This window comes from Podarcis raffonei, chromosome 12 (assembly GCF_027172205.1).
Source record: "Podarcis raffonei isolate rPodRaf1 chromosome 12, rPodRaf1.pri, whole genome shotgun sequence".
In the NCBI taxonomy this organism is placed as follows: domain Eukaryota; kingdom Metazoa; phylum Chordata; class Lepidosauria; order Squamata; family Lacertidae; genus Podarcis; species Podarcis raffonei.
Window position 1 is genome coordinate 55,519,462 of NC_070613.1, and position 15,733 is coordinate 55,535,194.

Sequence of the window (15,733 nt, forward strand, 5' to 3'; positions counted from 1 at the left end):
AGCCTCTCCCTCTTCCATTTCTCACCTGCCTCAGGCAATAGATCAGGGGTCAGCAGAGGAGGCCAGTCCACTGTCCCTCAGACCTTGTGGGGGGGTGGGACTATATTTTGAAGGGGGGGAATGAATTCCTATGCCCCACAAATAACCTAGAGATGCATTTTAAATAAAAGCACACATTCTACTCATGTAAAAACACACTGGTTCCCGGACCGTCCACGGGCCAGATTTAGAAGGCGATTGGGCCAGATCCGGCCCCCGGGCCTTAGTTTGCCTACCCATACAATAGATAAAGGATGCAGAGCTCTCAAATATTCCAAAGTAATTTACTCAAACCTCTGCCATTTGCCTCTCAATTCTCTCCATCCCTGCTTTACTTAAACGTCTGCCATTGTTTTAAACAAAGCTTCCTCAACCTCGTCCCTCCAGATGTTTTGAGACTACAATTCCCATCAACCCTGACCACTGGTCCTGCTAGCTAGGGATCATGGGAGTTGTAGGCCAAAAACATCTGGAGGGCTGAGGTTGAGGAAGCCTGTTTTAAACCATCACTTTCCCCCTCTCATGATTCTCCTTTCTCACTCCAGTGCCATGGCCACTGCTGTTGTAGAGCCTGCCTTTGCTTTTGCTCAACTCTCCTGCCTTGACTCCATACAAATACAAGATTGTGATGAAGTACTATCTATCCTTCAGTGGGGGCTGTTATCTAACTTACAAGTAAAAAAGATAATCCATTATAACAGAGGTTTTCAACCTTTTTGAGTCCACGGCTCCCTTGACCAACTACATTCTTTCTGTGGCACCCCTGTGGGGCTCAGGAGCCCAGTAATGTCACCCCTTGCCTGCAGAGCTGGTAGCCTCTCACCCCTTTTCGAACACCCTCCTTTGTGGAGTGTTCCCTCAGCCTCTTCTTGTTACGTACTGAAGTTCTCACCCTGGGCCAGCAGGGGGATACTGTAGATAGTTCAGGTCCACATATGCAAATAAGGGATCGAAAGTGACGTTCAGTGATTGGATAGTTACAGAAAATGGTTACTGTTGCGTTCTAGTGGAGCTCTATATAAGCAGGCCGGCTGAACCCTTCAGTTCAGTTCTGTTCTGGCCTGTGAATAAACAAGAGCTGTTTGAAGAATTGCTGTGTTGTCTGATATGTTCACCCACAACTTAACACTTCTCTTCTCCTGTCTCCTTGGGAGTCCTCTGGGCAGCTACTGCTGCCACCCCTGGTTTCTGATCTGCCCCCCATTGCCCCAAAGAGAGGTGCCTCCTCACACTACCCCACAGGGGCCTGGGGCTTGTCTGTCCATTCCCAACTTCAAGGGCTGGTGGACTGTCTGGCTGGGCTCCCTCACCTGCTTGCTTGCTTGCTCCAAGGCCACCTCAGCTCCTGGAAACCAGCACCCCCTGGCCAGCCCCAGAGGCACCATTCGCCTGGGGAGCTTGCAGCCAGGGCTGCTGCAACAAACAGCTGTGCAATCCTTTGGGAGGCAGAGATGTGAGAGGACATCAGAGGAGAGAGCGAAGGTGAAAGGGACAAAGGCCAGTGTTGCCCATGGGACCCCTGACCTTCATTCAAGGCACCCCAGGTGCCACGGCACACTGCTTGAAAACGACTGCATTATATTAAAAAGGAAAAATGAACATATTAAAAGAATGTATGGAGATATAGAATCAGGAATGGCCCTACATGGACATCTCCCATACAGTTTAAAAATAAAAAAAGGAAGCAAATAACATTCAAATAAAACATAGAGCCCTATCAGCTTTACAGAGGTTAAATATCTATATTTAACAATTTAAAATATTTGGGCCTCAAAATATTTGATATAAAATAACATGCATGGCATCCCATTAACTTTTATAAACTTTTTTTTTTGCTTCCAGTTTTGCCACCCTTGTAATAACAGGCAGGTGGTTGTGTGAAGGATACAAACCTGCTGTATTGATTACGTAGGCCGTAGAGTAATCTAACAGATAAATGGTATTTTCCTTTATTTCACCTGACCCACAACCACAGACTTTTATCTAGCATAATAGGACTTAAACCTCCCTTCCAGTTCAGCAGACAGCATGCACTGAAATCAGAGGGCTGTGAATGCTTTACTTAAAAGGGGAACTGAGAGTGATACTGAGTCCCATCCATACACACCCTTTTTGACAAAATCAGCTTCAGAATGCAGGAAATACTTGAGCTTAGCCATAAACATCCTATTGTCTCAAGATTCAGAAGTCAGTGAAGTGGAGCGATCTTTAAAGTGCTTGTTTAGTGCTGTGCTCTTTCTCTTCTTCTTCAGAATTAGATAATACCTTTGCTGTTAAGTTGTGGGTGAACATATCAGACGACACAGCGATTCTTCAGACAGCTCTTGTTTATTCACAGGCCAGAACAGAACTGAACTGAAGGGTTCAGCCAACCTGCTTATATAGAGCTCAACTACAAAGCAACAGTAACAACTTTCTGTAACTATCCAATCACTGAACGTCACTTTCAATTCCTTATTTGCATATGTGGACCTGAGTGAAAACTATCTACAGTATCCCCCTGCTGTCCCAGGGTGAGAACTTCAGTACATAACATTTGCCTATAAAAAGAAAGAAAGAATGCAATTGCTGTTCTGTAATCCCCTTACATTTTACGATCCTCCTTCTAATAGCGAACTCAGGTGGTGATTCGCTAGCAGGATTGTGGCTAAAACAGGGCCACTGACAACAAGGGAGAAGTATTAGCATTGTCCAGGGGAGCCCTAAGAGCTGCAGAAGTACAAAAAACACTAAGTTAGTCACACTTTAGATACCATGGGAACATACCCTCCAACATTTCTCTGATGAAAATAAAGACTTCTCTAGTCCTTGCTAAATTAGTATATTGAAACTGAAATTTATTTATGAGTTGTAGCAACAAAATGAACCTGTTCAGCAGTGTAAGATTGCACTAAGAATTTTTCAACCATTTCTGTATGGTATTTCACTCTCAGTTCAGATGAATAAGAGTGTCCAGTATACTGAACAGAATAAGAAATGAGAACATTTTGCATTTGACTATGAAGTATAATTGAAACAGGAGCAAGCTCCCGTTGCTCGATCCCTGCTCCTGCCAACCTAGCAGTTCGAAAGGACGTCAAAGTGCAAGTAGATAAATAGGTACTGCTCCGGCGGGAAGGTAAACGGCGTTTCCGTGCGTTGCTCTGGTTTCGCCAGAAGCGGCTTAGTCATGGTGGCCACATGACCCGGAAGCTGTACACCGGCTCCCTCAGCCAGTAAAGCGAGATGAGCACACAACCCCCGAGTCGTCCGCCACTGGACCTAACGGTCAGGGATACCTTTACCTTTTATGAAATATAATTGAAACAGTAATATTAAGATGCAGATTACATCATGGCTTACCAGTGTTATGCCCAGTGCTTTTTTTCCTGAAAAAATGTTTAGGGGTACTCTCATTTTCGTACTAATATTGAAATACTGCCCCTCAGTGAGGCCAAACTTAGATTCACAAAATGTTTAGGGCTATGCATACCCCCAGGAAAAATGCACTGGGGACATCCCATTCCATAATGATAATTTTACCATTTGTACCCCACACTGGGTGGTTTCCAACATATATAAAAACATAATAAAACATTAAACATTTAAAAAAGCTTCCCTATACAGGATTGCCTTCAGGCGGCTCAGGGGTCGGATCAGTGGCGTAGCGTGGGTTGTCAGCACCCGGGGCAAGGCAAGTAATTTCCCCCCCCTAACCCGTGGATTTGCGCCCCCTAACCCTAACCCCCAGGTGTTGTGCCCGGTGCGGCCGGCCCCCCCTGCACCCCCCACGCTACGCCACTGGGTCGGATAACGCCATACCCTCCAACGCTTCTCCGATGAAAATAGGGACATCCTAAGGAAAAGTGGGACATTCCGAGATCATATCAGAAACCAGGATGCCTACTCTAAATCAGGCACATCCCTGGAAAATTGGGTCACTTGGAGGGTCTGTGGGAATAAATGTAGAATGCGTAAAGTCCCATTTATTTAAATTTGAACTCATTTCAACAAACGTGGACTGGATTCACTCCAACGGAAGGATAGTTCTACAGTCTCTCTGGCTGTTCAGATGCTTCCTTTGACTCTGCATTCAGTGTGCTCCCACCATTGATTTGAGAAGCAGTGCACACAAGGCATTGCCACAATTCATATTTATCCTTTTGGTTCTTATAAAATATTGTGTTTTGATGCATCCCCCCAAAAACTCCCTGACTTTCATCCAAATTGAGATAAATAGCCATAAACTGCATTTAATTAAACTAGTCATGTGTACGCAGCAACCCCCCCTCTTTTACACACACACACACACACACACACACACACACCACCCACTGCAAATGCTTTATAGTCAAGGAAGAGCAAGCAAAGTCAGACTTGCTTATTTCCCCGCAAGTGTTCTAATGGTATCCTTAGCAACAGCAAATTTTTATACCTGCCATTCACTCTTTCCTGAATGATTGTGTCATTATGATTAGATCAGAATCTGGGCTTTAAAAATTTTTTTATTTAAGAGCATGATAACACCAACTGCTGTATCAGATGCTTGATGAAAAGCATTGTCTGGTGAGAATCTAATAATATTTGATAGATATGAGCCAGCAAAAATCAGAAGAGATAATATTAGGCTCGTGACAGCTGGTTAGAAATGTGCAGCTGTTAAAAATAAACTTCCCTTCTGAAATTATCACCACCCAGATCATGTGAGCTGGCACTAAGTGCAGATGATTCAGTCTGCCCAGGGTCTCCGCGGTCAAGGCTCAGAGTCAATTCAGAATGCCAGTTTATACGAAAGGGCAGGGTGGTGACTGGCCTTCAAAATGCATGTGTGCTCACACTGCCAAGAGTCTTGTTAACTTCCTTTGTAGGAGAAAAAAAAGCACACTGTTCATTTCAATCACTTTCACCTTAGTCACTTTCAAGGAATTGTTGGGCAAGATCTGGCCTCTCTGATTCAATTAAAGTCCTGAAAATCTGTGCTTTCATTTTAAAGAAATGTTGGGAGCTGATGATTAAAGAGGAAACCTGAATGCAGGCACAGTTAAAGTACCGGTATATCCTGCCCGCTGAGATTTCACTGCTTACATCTGAAAAAGTAGGCTTTATTCTTGATAAATACATCGGCAGGCTTTAAGGCACCACTTAACTCTTCTACCCCCATTAAGGTAGTCCAGTTTATGTAGCCCCAAAGCTATTAATAAACCAACTATAAGTACAATTGAGCACCTTCTACCCACCTGTGACTATTTCAGTGTTATGCAGAGATGCTGAATACAAAAAGTACATCTCTTGCTGCTTAGATAGTTACTGATGCGCTGCCAAAGAGCACTGATCTGCACTGGCATCTGGTGTGGGCAATTTCTGCCCTGTGGAGTTCTGATTATTATTTAACAAAGGCGGGGGAGCATCCTAGTCTGGAACGATATGGTTGTACACGACCCCAGTCTCTGAGAGGTGCAATATTCCATGGGTTCTAGGCGCTCACGCAGGGTCTGTATTTCCTTTTGGAACTGAGGCACAGCAGAGACTGTGGTGTCTTTAGGATAAATGGTTTATTTACACATATATAAATACAACCTGAGCCTACGATGGAGAGTTCACAGCCTCAACACCTCAAAAGGGTCTTGTTTCTCCCATAGCTGAAGCCTCTGATTCAAAGAGAAATCCACCATTGCTCCGTCTCTTTGCCTTCTGCTTGCTGCTTTCCTGCCCAGTGCCATCACTACTTCCAGCTCATATAACTCCTAACCTCCCTACTCTAAACTCTGGCTTTGTCTGTTTATTTGATGCTTTGGTATTGACCCATCACCTCAGGACTTAGCACCTCAAGAGGAAACTAGTCTGGCTTAGTTAGCTTTTAACACTTGCTAAATTGAGTGATTAAAGTAGTCTGTAGCACAGCTTAATACCCCAAGGCTTGATTAAATTCTAACACTTACTAAATCCAGGGATTATAGGAGCCTAGCACCCACAAACTCATAACATTCTTTATACAAATGTGGATGAGAGCTTCTCTGGGCAATAAGTGGCATTGCTGCCAGTTCCCTTTTTGTGGGCAATGAAACTGCTGGGCTGAGGGTGCATCTCTTTCTCTCACAGTTTCCTCTTTTCTTTGTTCCACTGAGCTCCTTGTGGAATAGATAGGCAGCCTATAGATCTTGGAGTTATCCCTGCCATCTGTACACCTGTAACCTCAGCAAAATGCTTACGCAAGTCCCTAGTTGCACACTGAATCTTGTGGTTTGATTTTCATTTTACTTCTTTTTAGCTGGTCTGCTGTCCCAATCCCTTTTTAAACATATCAAATTGTGGTCCATGCTTGTAAAAGCCACATGAAATAAGAGGATGTGAATAGCATAAGGTGGTGTGCTGAGGAAATTATTGCACACTTCCTTTCAAAGTCAACATTCTTCATGGTAAGCAGACTTAGAAAGAGGCCATTTCCTGAAGGCAAAACACATTTATACAGTATTGCAGACCAACACACTTCTGGGGATTAGATATGTACATAGCATTAAATACCCGTATTGATTGATTGTCCTCAAGCCCTCAAGTCCAAACAAGGTACACCACAATAAAATACAAGAACATGCAAACATACTTACCTAAAACTGCATCACATATTTTGTCTTTAGTTTAAGACGCTTATAGAGTATAGACCATTGTGTACTGGAAACAAAAGAGGCACACAGTTTGAAAACACGGACGTCTTCAGGTGTTGAGCATCTGAGACCAAAAAGCACTCCTAGCTGTTTATTATGCAGTTAGCAGCATTGCTTCTCAGCTCTGACCATTTCTGTTCACAGTGCAATCTAGGCACACCTGGGCATCCTGTTCCTCGTCCTGGTCCTGCTAACAATCAAGCTCCTCCAACTTGGGCCATTCAGTTTGACCAGTAATGGACTGAGCCAGCACAGCAAGAAATGCTTTCATCCCTGGTTAGTACTTCCTATCTCTTTGTGCATGGTTAGGCTTCGGCCTCCAAACAGTTGCCGTCTACAATGGAGCCTTCATTATCTCTTAGATTTAAGAACATAAGAAGAGCCTGCTGGGTCAGACCAATGGCATCTATCTAATCCGGCATTCTGCTCTCCTAGTGGTCAACCAGATGTTTGTGGGATCTGCATAGAAGGCATGTATAGAGAACATAGGACCCACAACCTACATGTTCCTGCATGTTGTGGCCCTGTAGACTCCACCCCCAGCTTTCTTGCATTTTGCTGGAAGGTCTGAAAGAGGTTTCTAAACACGAACACGCTTACAAATCTCCCCACAACTGGGAACCTTCCAGTATCAGGGCCCTGATCACAAAGAGGATCCTATGTGCTCTCAGCCAAATAAGACTAATAGTTCCTTCCTGCTCAGCCCCAGAAGGTTTTGGCTGGCATGCACAACCCCACACATAAAGTGCTTTATCACATCCTGTGTTCTTTGAATACCTGCAGAGCACGGAAGCAGTTTGAGACTTTTAAAACATAAGACTTCCCCCAAAGGGTCAGTTATGAGGGGAAATAACATTTGCCAAATATACCTTAAGCAGCATGTGGAAGACTCCAAATATGTTTTAGTAGAAGCAAACAAAGAAAATACTTTCTGTGTTTAGGGTGAAACTTTCAAAATTCTAGAGGAAGCAGAGTGTGTAATGGGGTGAGCTCTATTGCATAAAATAATAATTGCCCATTTTGACAACTTCATGTATTCATTGATGCCCATGATGAGGTCTTTTTATTTTATTGAATCAGTGTCATGCAAAAATTTCACCTCAGAGAGAGATGTTCTTTCCATGAGGAAGCATGCGTAGAGATAAATTTCTTCATGACTTATCTCACGTAAGCCTGCATTTAAACAGAAGAAAGTGATTATTCTTTTTTTCATGTGTGTCAAAACATAACAGTTTGTGTTCTGGATGCTTTTATGTTCAACCATACCTCAGGTAGCCATAAAGAGTTATCTCTAGTACTTTGTCCAAAAGATTCTACTTCCAGCATGTGCCTTGGAAACTTTAATGAAATTGGTTTCTTTCTTTCTTTCTTTCTTTCTGTTTCCCCACTCTCAAACAGGCTGTGATAAAAGAAGATTCTAGAAGCATGGATAGACGGAAAGAGTTACTTCCTAGCTCAACGTCAGAGCCTCAACTGAACTTCAACTCAATAGATTCCGCTCATATCGCCTTGATCACAATATACACAGCGGTGTTTATCGGAGGTGTGTGTGGAGTCATCAAAATGTCCTTTTTGCTACTGAAAATGAATGCTTTATCAGTGACTACAACTGCCATCATAAACTTAGTGGTAGTCCACAGCCTCTTCCTTGTGACTGTGCCATTTCGCGTGTATTACTACGCCACCAAAAAATGGATCTTTGGAACAATCTTTTGCAAAGTTGTGAGCGGAATGCTACACTTCCACATGTACCTCACTTTCCTGTTCTATATGATTTTCTTGGTAATCAGGTGCCTTATCTTTTTTCAGTGGAAGGACAAAGTGGAATTCTATAGGAATTTGCATGCTGTGGCAACCAGCATAGCTGTGTGGGTTCTGGCTATTGTTATTGTGGTGCCAGTACTATTTTGCTGGTATGGGAAAACTGGGGTTTATGCAAATGTGACGTGTTTTGAATTCCAGCAGGAGTTCAGCAGTGCCCCAGTGAAAGCAGTCAACTACATTGTAATTGCTGTAATGGTTGCAATAATTTGCACCCTCTTGGGCTTACAAGTGTTCATGATTCGAAAGGTGGTGAAAACCCTTTCAGGATCCCTTTGGTCATATCAAGAGTTTCAGGCGCAGCTGAAAAGTTTGTTCTTTATAGGGATATTAATGTTTTGCTTCCTCCCTAGTCACTTTTTCCGGATTTATTTCATTCAGCATGCGGATGACAAGCGACTGAATTCTGTCAATGAAATCTGCTTGAGCATAACTGCCATCAGCTGCCTTGATTTGTTTTTGTTTGTGATAACTGGAAGTAAAACCCTGAGGCAAAAAATCAGTGGACTTTCATGCTGCTGAAACTTTGCATTCTTTTGTAAGAAAGTCTTGGCGACAAGGTCAGCTGGGTAGGTGAAAGATATATGACTTAAAGATTCTCAGAATAAAAATTTATAAATTATGGGTTGCGTCTGACGGCTATGTAAGCAAAGGCAGATTGTAAACCCAGTCTACCCTGCCAACCACTGGCCAGGCTCCCTAACGCTCCCTGTATTCCTGTGAAGTCTCTTCAGAGAGCCACAGAGTCCTTTAACAGTGTCACACAGGACTCATGCAGAATTGAGGAATGGAGCCTTGCATGGTGTATTGATGAAAAGTCTCTTTCTCTCGGTCCACTGCAGTTTTGTGTGGGAGTCCACTCTGCTCAGGATTAGGGAAGGAAGGATCTGTCCATTTTGGTTCTCTCTGTTTTTCATTTTACTAGTCCTTAATTCAGTTCTTCACATTTTGAAGCGGCTTGCATTTGGTCTTTTTAGATTCTCATGAAATTTCACAAGCGTTTTACTGTAGATTCCCCCAAACATATATTTAGGTGAGGTTTTGACTAATGCACACATCGTTGCAAGTAATTTCCCCGAATGTGGTGCTTTTAAAAATGTTGTTTTCACTAATATCTACATTTCTATGCAAACCTCTCCCTAGTATATGCATTTTTGTAAAGACTGGTTGCAGAACTGCATCACAAAATTCTGATAAGTATGAATTTCAAAGGGGAGCTGTGTTTCAGTTTGCATATTGTTTCGGGAAGTGTTTTTTAAATACATGCTGAATCAAATTTCTCCTCCAACCCTATTCAAGATCCCCTCCCAACACTCTGGAGGCGCTTTTGGGGGGGGGGCAGAAGGTGGAAGGAATTATTAGTTGCACAAGCTACCTTCCAATTGTGCCATCAGATAGAAAGGCAGGGGTCAGCAACCTTTTTCAGCCGTGGGCTGGACTATTGAAAAAAATATATGAACGAATTCCTATGCCCCACAAATAACCCAGAGATGCATTTTAAATAAAAGCACACATTCTACTCATGTAAAAACACCAGGCAGGCCCCACAAATAATCCAGAGATGCATTTTAAATAAAAGGACACATTCTACTTATGTAAAAACACGCTGGGCTGGATTTAGAAGGCGATTAAGCCGGATCCGGCCCACGGGCCTTAGGTTGCCTACCCCTGTACAAAGCTCTGAAGTCTATGTAGGAGAAACTGTGGAGAACTCTAAGTGTGCATCTGACTACATTAAATGGATCTTGCACAACAGTTATGGCAGCTGCATCACAGCAAGAGATTTTAGTGCCATTCCTATATTTAAGATAAACAAAACCTTATTGCAAATAAAAACGTATCAGTGAAGGAAAAATAACAACATGAAAACATTTAAAGTCTCTGGTGTTTAATCTGCCTATATTCCTGTTGATCACAAACACCTCTGGCAATGCCAAGAATTTATGGGCAAAGGCCGGGGCTTAGCTTAGTGAGCTACGCAGGATTGTGGCTGCTCTGGTGTCAGGTCTTCTTTAAGCAAAGAAGGAATTAGCACTGTGCAAAATCAGCGCCTGAAACTGTCCAACAAGTTGAAGTTTCTAAGTCAGCCTCACCGAACCTGATGTCTTCCCGAAGTTTGGGACCAAAACTCCCACCCACCATGCTCTTGTGATCGAGGGTACCAGGGTGGCGAACGCTGCTCTAGGCCAGGGAGGGGGACCCATGGTTCTCCAGATGTTTCTAGACTATTACTCCTATCATGTCTGGCCATTGACCATGTTCACTGGGGCTAATGAGAGTTGGAGCAACATCTGGAGGGCAACACATTCCCTGTCCTTCAACTAGACAAGCACCTGGCCACCTGTCCTCCCCTAGTCAACAGAGCGGTATTTTTTTGCCTGCCTGGTACCCTACAGTTTGCAGCTTAAGTGTCCCCTACCAGCAAAAGCATCTGATTGGCCACTATGAGAGAAGGATGCTAGGCTAGATAGGCCGCTGGTCTGATCCAGCGGATTCTTGTGTTCTTAAATGTTTCACCAAAAATTAGAGGGGTTGAATTTTTAGGGGCTTGAGCACTGAAAGGTATAGTCTTCACTCTTCTGTGTGGACTCATCATCTTTGATATTATGGGGTGGGGTTTGGGGGACAATGACAAATGTTTCACGAATCATGCCCATTTCATCAGATCATAGAATTGTAAGTTGGAAGGGACCAAGTGTAATTAAACTTTTAATTAAAGTTAGCTGCACGAACATTCTCCTTGTGATGCTGTTGTTTAATTCTGTAAAAGTCAGACCTATCCTACTTTTGTGATTGTAATTTGTTTTCAGCTGCTTTTAATGTTATATTCTAAATGGCTGTAACCCTTAGGGTGAGGGGCAGGTAATAAATTAAATTAAAAACAATAATTAGCTCCTTGAACACAGTGCTTTTGGGGCCTCTGGTAGTCTGGATCATTTCAGCTTATTAGTTTGTTCACGTGATCAGGCAGAAGAACCCTACTTTACACATTCCAAAAAACATAGCACCAAGATTGGGTCAGAATGAAAAAAAAATAAGTGGGAGGAACTCACCTAAAAATGCTGGCACTTCATTTGGCAAGCCGATCCCTGGTGGGTGGGGAACAGCCATGGGTGCTGCTGTCCGTGGCCCTAACTTGGCATGGTCCTGACAGGGAGAGCTGTGCTAGGTTGATAAACATTTCATCCTGTATCTTTTAAGACCACTTTCACAAGTGATACTATTTGAATTTCTGGCTCCTACACAATGGCATTCCCTCCATTTGCATTAAGATTCTCCAAATATTTCCCTGCATGTAGAAATATCACACCTATGGTTTATAATGTAGGGGACATAGGGGTCGGCCTAAGACATTTGGCTCACTGAGACAAGATGGTCCATGTTCAGGAGTTGGGTTGACTGGACTGGCTGTTGAATCCTATTTCAGCTTTCGTGACAAGACTACGTCATCCGCCATAGCCAAGGAAGCAGGCTAGCTTGAGGGTATCTGTGGCAAGGCAGGTGAGGCAGGTGACCCACTCTGCTTCACGGAAGGGCTACCATGCTGTCACCTGGTCGGACACCGTCTTGTGGTTCTCCACTCATATTCTTCCTGGCTTGCACAGTTGCCACAAGAACAAGTAGAAGAATGAACATTTTCATTTTTCAACGGATTTGGCTGGGTCTGAACAATTGTTGTTGTTCACGATGAGGCACGGTGCCATCATTTGAAACTCAGGCAGATCTGTGGGCCAGAAGATATGAATCAGGACAGAAGCAACACTTGCCAATCCAAAGAGAATGTGATACGTTTAAGCTGCCACAGAGGTAAGTGAATGGTCACTGGAGGTTCAATTCAGCCTTCGAGGCTGAAGGGTCCCATCAGACCTTCTCTATTACCCAGAAACAAAACAACATGGTGACCTTGAGATGGTGTTTGACCCCAACTCCCATCAACTCCAGCCAGCATGGCCAATGCTCAGGGGAGATGGGCACTGGTGTCCAACAACATGGGAAAGATCACAAATTTCTACTCCCTGGCATAGTCCATGATCTCAAGGACTGTCCTGCCCCAGTATGAGCCAATTTCTCATACTTAAGTTGAAATATAGGCTAAAGTCCTATTAATCATAGAATCCTAGAGTTGGAAGAGACCACAAGGGCCATCGAGTCCAACCCCCTGCCAAGCAGGAAACACCGTCAGAGCACTCCTGACATATGGTTGTCAAGCCTCTGCTTAAAGACCTCCAAAGAAGGAGACTCCACCACACTCCTTGGCAGCAAATTCCACTGTCGAACAGCTCTTACTGTCAGGAAGTTCTTCCTAATGTTTAGGTGGAATCTTCTTTCTTGTAGTTTGGATCCATTGCTCCGTGTCCGCTTCTCTGGAGCAGCAGAAAACAACCTTTCTCCCTCCTCTATAATCCCCACCCCCTCTACATGAAACAGCAACAAGTCCTGTCAGAATTCTCCTTCCTTTGACACTCCTGGCTTACAAAACTAGGTTTCTACTTCTCTAAAACCCAGCTATTTCTTGTAAATAAGAGAAAACTTGTGACAGCTTTACTTCCGTCTGAGACATTTTGCCCAGATGACTGATTTGCCCCCAGTGCCCAGGTTAGGGCCGGCCCTCCCACCGGTCAACACTCTTGAGCTCCTGCACAGCTGGCAGTGGAGGAAGAGCTTCGCAGGCATTTGTGCGAGGGAGCCAAGAGGTGACCGGGGAGGAGCCTGTCTGCCAGCAGACGATCTTCTGGCCAAGGTGCCATAGGGAGCTCCAGAAAGGAGGGTTAGCAACATTCCCCCACATTCTCAAAGGCTGTTGCACAAGGCCTGTTTCCTATCAGTGGTTGGAATTGAACCTGTCCTGGTTCTGCAGAAAGGAGCAAGCCGGCCAGCCCATGAGGTGGACTGGGCCAACCACCTCAAATGGTGGAATCCTGCAAGCAAGACCCCTGTGGACAATCCACCTACCCTTTCCACTACCGCCAGAAAAGCCATGGCGGCAACTTCTGACAAGATCTCATGAGAGCTCCGCAAGGTCTTGTGAGATCTTTCCAGAAGCTGTTGCCGCAGCGCAACTCCAGTAAGTGAGGGTTTGCTGGAGGAGCAATGGCGGGGCAGCACCTTCCCGTTTCGCCTCAGGCGGTGAAACGGGACGGGCCCCTCCTGGAAAAGAGGAACGGGAGGGCTGAATGCCAGACCTCATGGGCTCCAAGCCATGCACATTTACTCTGAAGTAAAGAGCCACTGGGTTCAGAGGGGGCTTGCTCCCGCATCAGTGAGGTCACCATAACAGTTCACAAGCCCAACTAGCCACTTGCAAAGAAGTAAGCCCCATGGAGGTCAGTGGCTCTTTACTTTTGAGGAAATGGGCTTGCAGACTGCTATCCTGCATGCACTTACAGGATGCCCCCACGTAAGTGAGGGCAAGGAAGAGGCAAGGCAGAAAGCTAACAAAACAACCACAAGAAGAGTGGTCCAGAAGCCAAAACAGAGAAAAAGGCCTGCGCTGCTTTGTCCTTCTAACTATCTATGAGTTGAGGGAGGGGCCTCACCCATTTGACATCTCGCACAGAGCCCCTTTCCTTTGTTTCATTTAATGGCCCATCACCCAGGCGATCATCTCAAAACAGGAGCCTATCCTAGCTTTTATTTTATCACTTGCTGGATCCAGGGGTTAGAAGGTCTCTTATGCTGCCTGCTTCCTCCCCCACAAACTCATAACATTACCTTAGGATGAGTCTTTTAAAGGTCTTCCCATGAAAAGTTAAACCATTATTCTGTAGACAGATTTATTGCTGGAGGAAAAGGCCTGAACTATCTTCTCTGTGATGCAGAAATTGTCTCCACTAATTCCATAATGCCAAGGGAATATAGCTAAATGTGATAGTTCAGAAGAAAAGCCACTCTTTTGTATCCTTGAATCACACATTTGTGTAGTTTCTCCTAACAGAAAAGTCATTAAGTTTAGCCCAGCAAATCATTTGATTTAGATTACTCTCCAGGCTATTATTCAAACAGCAGTTGTGTTCTTTCTTAAGGTCACCGTATAGTCACCAAGGCAACAACATTTCCCCCGTTTCTGTTATGCTGGGTGCATTTTTATGGGCATAACTTCCCCATAACAAAGTTCACTCCATAAAAAGCCCCCCCCCCAAAAAAAAGGAGAAACAAAGATTGACTGGGAGTGGCCAACTTTTGAAATGTGCGGTAAGCAATTTAGATCGCCTTGGAAGGAAGTAATGGGGAAATAGCCCCGAGGTTGGCCAAGACACACCCACACCCTGTGAAGCAACATATGTGAAGAGACAGTGGGGGTGTTTTTTCCTCCTTCATCCTAGCCTTTAAAGAGAAAGTAAGTGGAGCCCATTGATCTCAAGCCCTTCAAATGGCTCCTCTGGGGTGACCTGTTTACTGAATATTTCCTTCCAAAGTGCAGTTCATTAGAGCAGCTTTCTCTCTCCTTCCTTAAGTGGCCAAATTAAAGCCATCAAGAATCTTTCCCTTAGCAGCAGGGCTGGCCCACCCATGAGGCAATGTGAGGATTCATTGGGGGGGATCCACTGCCAGGATCCACTGGGGAGGGATCCAGCAACACATCAAGCACTGCTGTTTCTGTGGCCCCAACCACAGCTGGATCTGTTGCATCCAGTGCCGGATTTACATATAAACTAAACATGCTATAGCTTAGGGCCCCACTCTCTTGCCCCCCCCCCCAATTCACTATTAATATAATTCTTCTTAATTGTATTTCAGTTCAACAATTACAGTGGTACCTCAGGTTTCATACGCTTCAGGTTACAGACTCCGCTAACCCAGAAATAGTACCTCAGGTTAAGAACTTTGCTTCAGGATGAGAACAGAAATCGAGCGGTGCAGCGGAGCGGCAGCAGGAAGCCCCATTAGCTAAAGTGGTGCTTCAGGTTAAGAACAGTTTCAGGTTAAGAACGGACCTCCGGAACGAATTAAGTACTTAACCCGAGGTACCACTGTACTTTGATAAAATAGATACTTTGTTATGTGCAAATGGCTTTAGATACCTATTAGGACCGTAAATTTACCATATAGCATATATTAAACACAAAAAAACAGTGACAATTTGTTGTTGACAAACGACAGCTGGACATATAAAGGGCCCCATTGCCTTCAGTAGCGTAGGGCCTCATCAAACCCAAATCCAGCCCTGGTTGCATCCTCGGCAGCCCCCTCCATGCTGTCTCCGCAGCGGTCTCTCGATGAATAGGGGCCAC

The 15,733-nt window shown here is 44.4% G+C and overlaps 1 protein-coding gene across 1 annotated transcript; it reads left to right on the forward strand.

Annotated features, from left to right (window-relative positions):
• Positions 1-6,540: 6,540 nt before the first annotated feature.
• On the forward strand, positions 6,541-9,143 carry GPR141 (G protein-coupled receptor 141). Its single transcript, XM_053409968.1, has 2 exons — positions 6,541-6,956; positions 8,079-9,143. The coding sequence occupies exons 1-2, from the start codon at positions 6,942-6,944 to the stop codon at positions 9,021-9,023; spliced, it is 960 nt and encodes a 319-aa protein (XP_053265943.1). The 5' UTR covers positions 6,541-6,941; the 3' UTR covers positions 9,024-9,143.
• Positions 9,144-15,733: the final 6,590 nt, after the last annotated feature.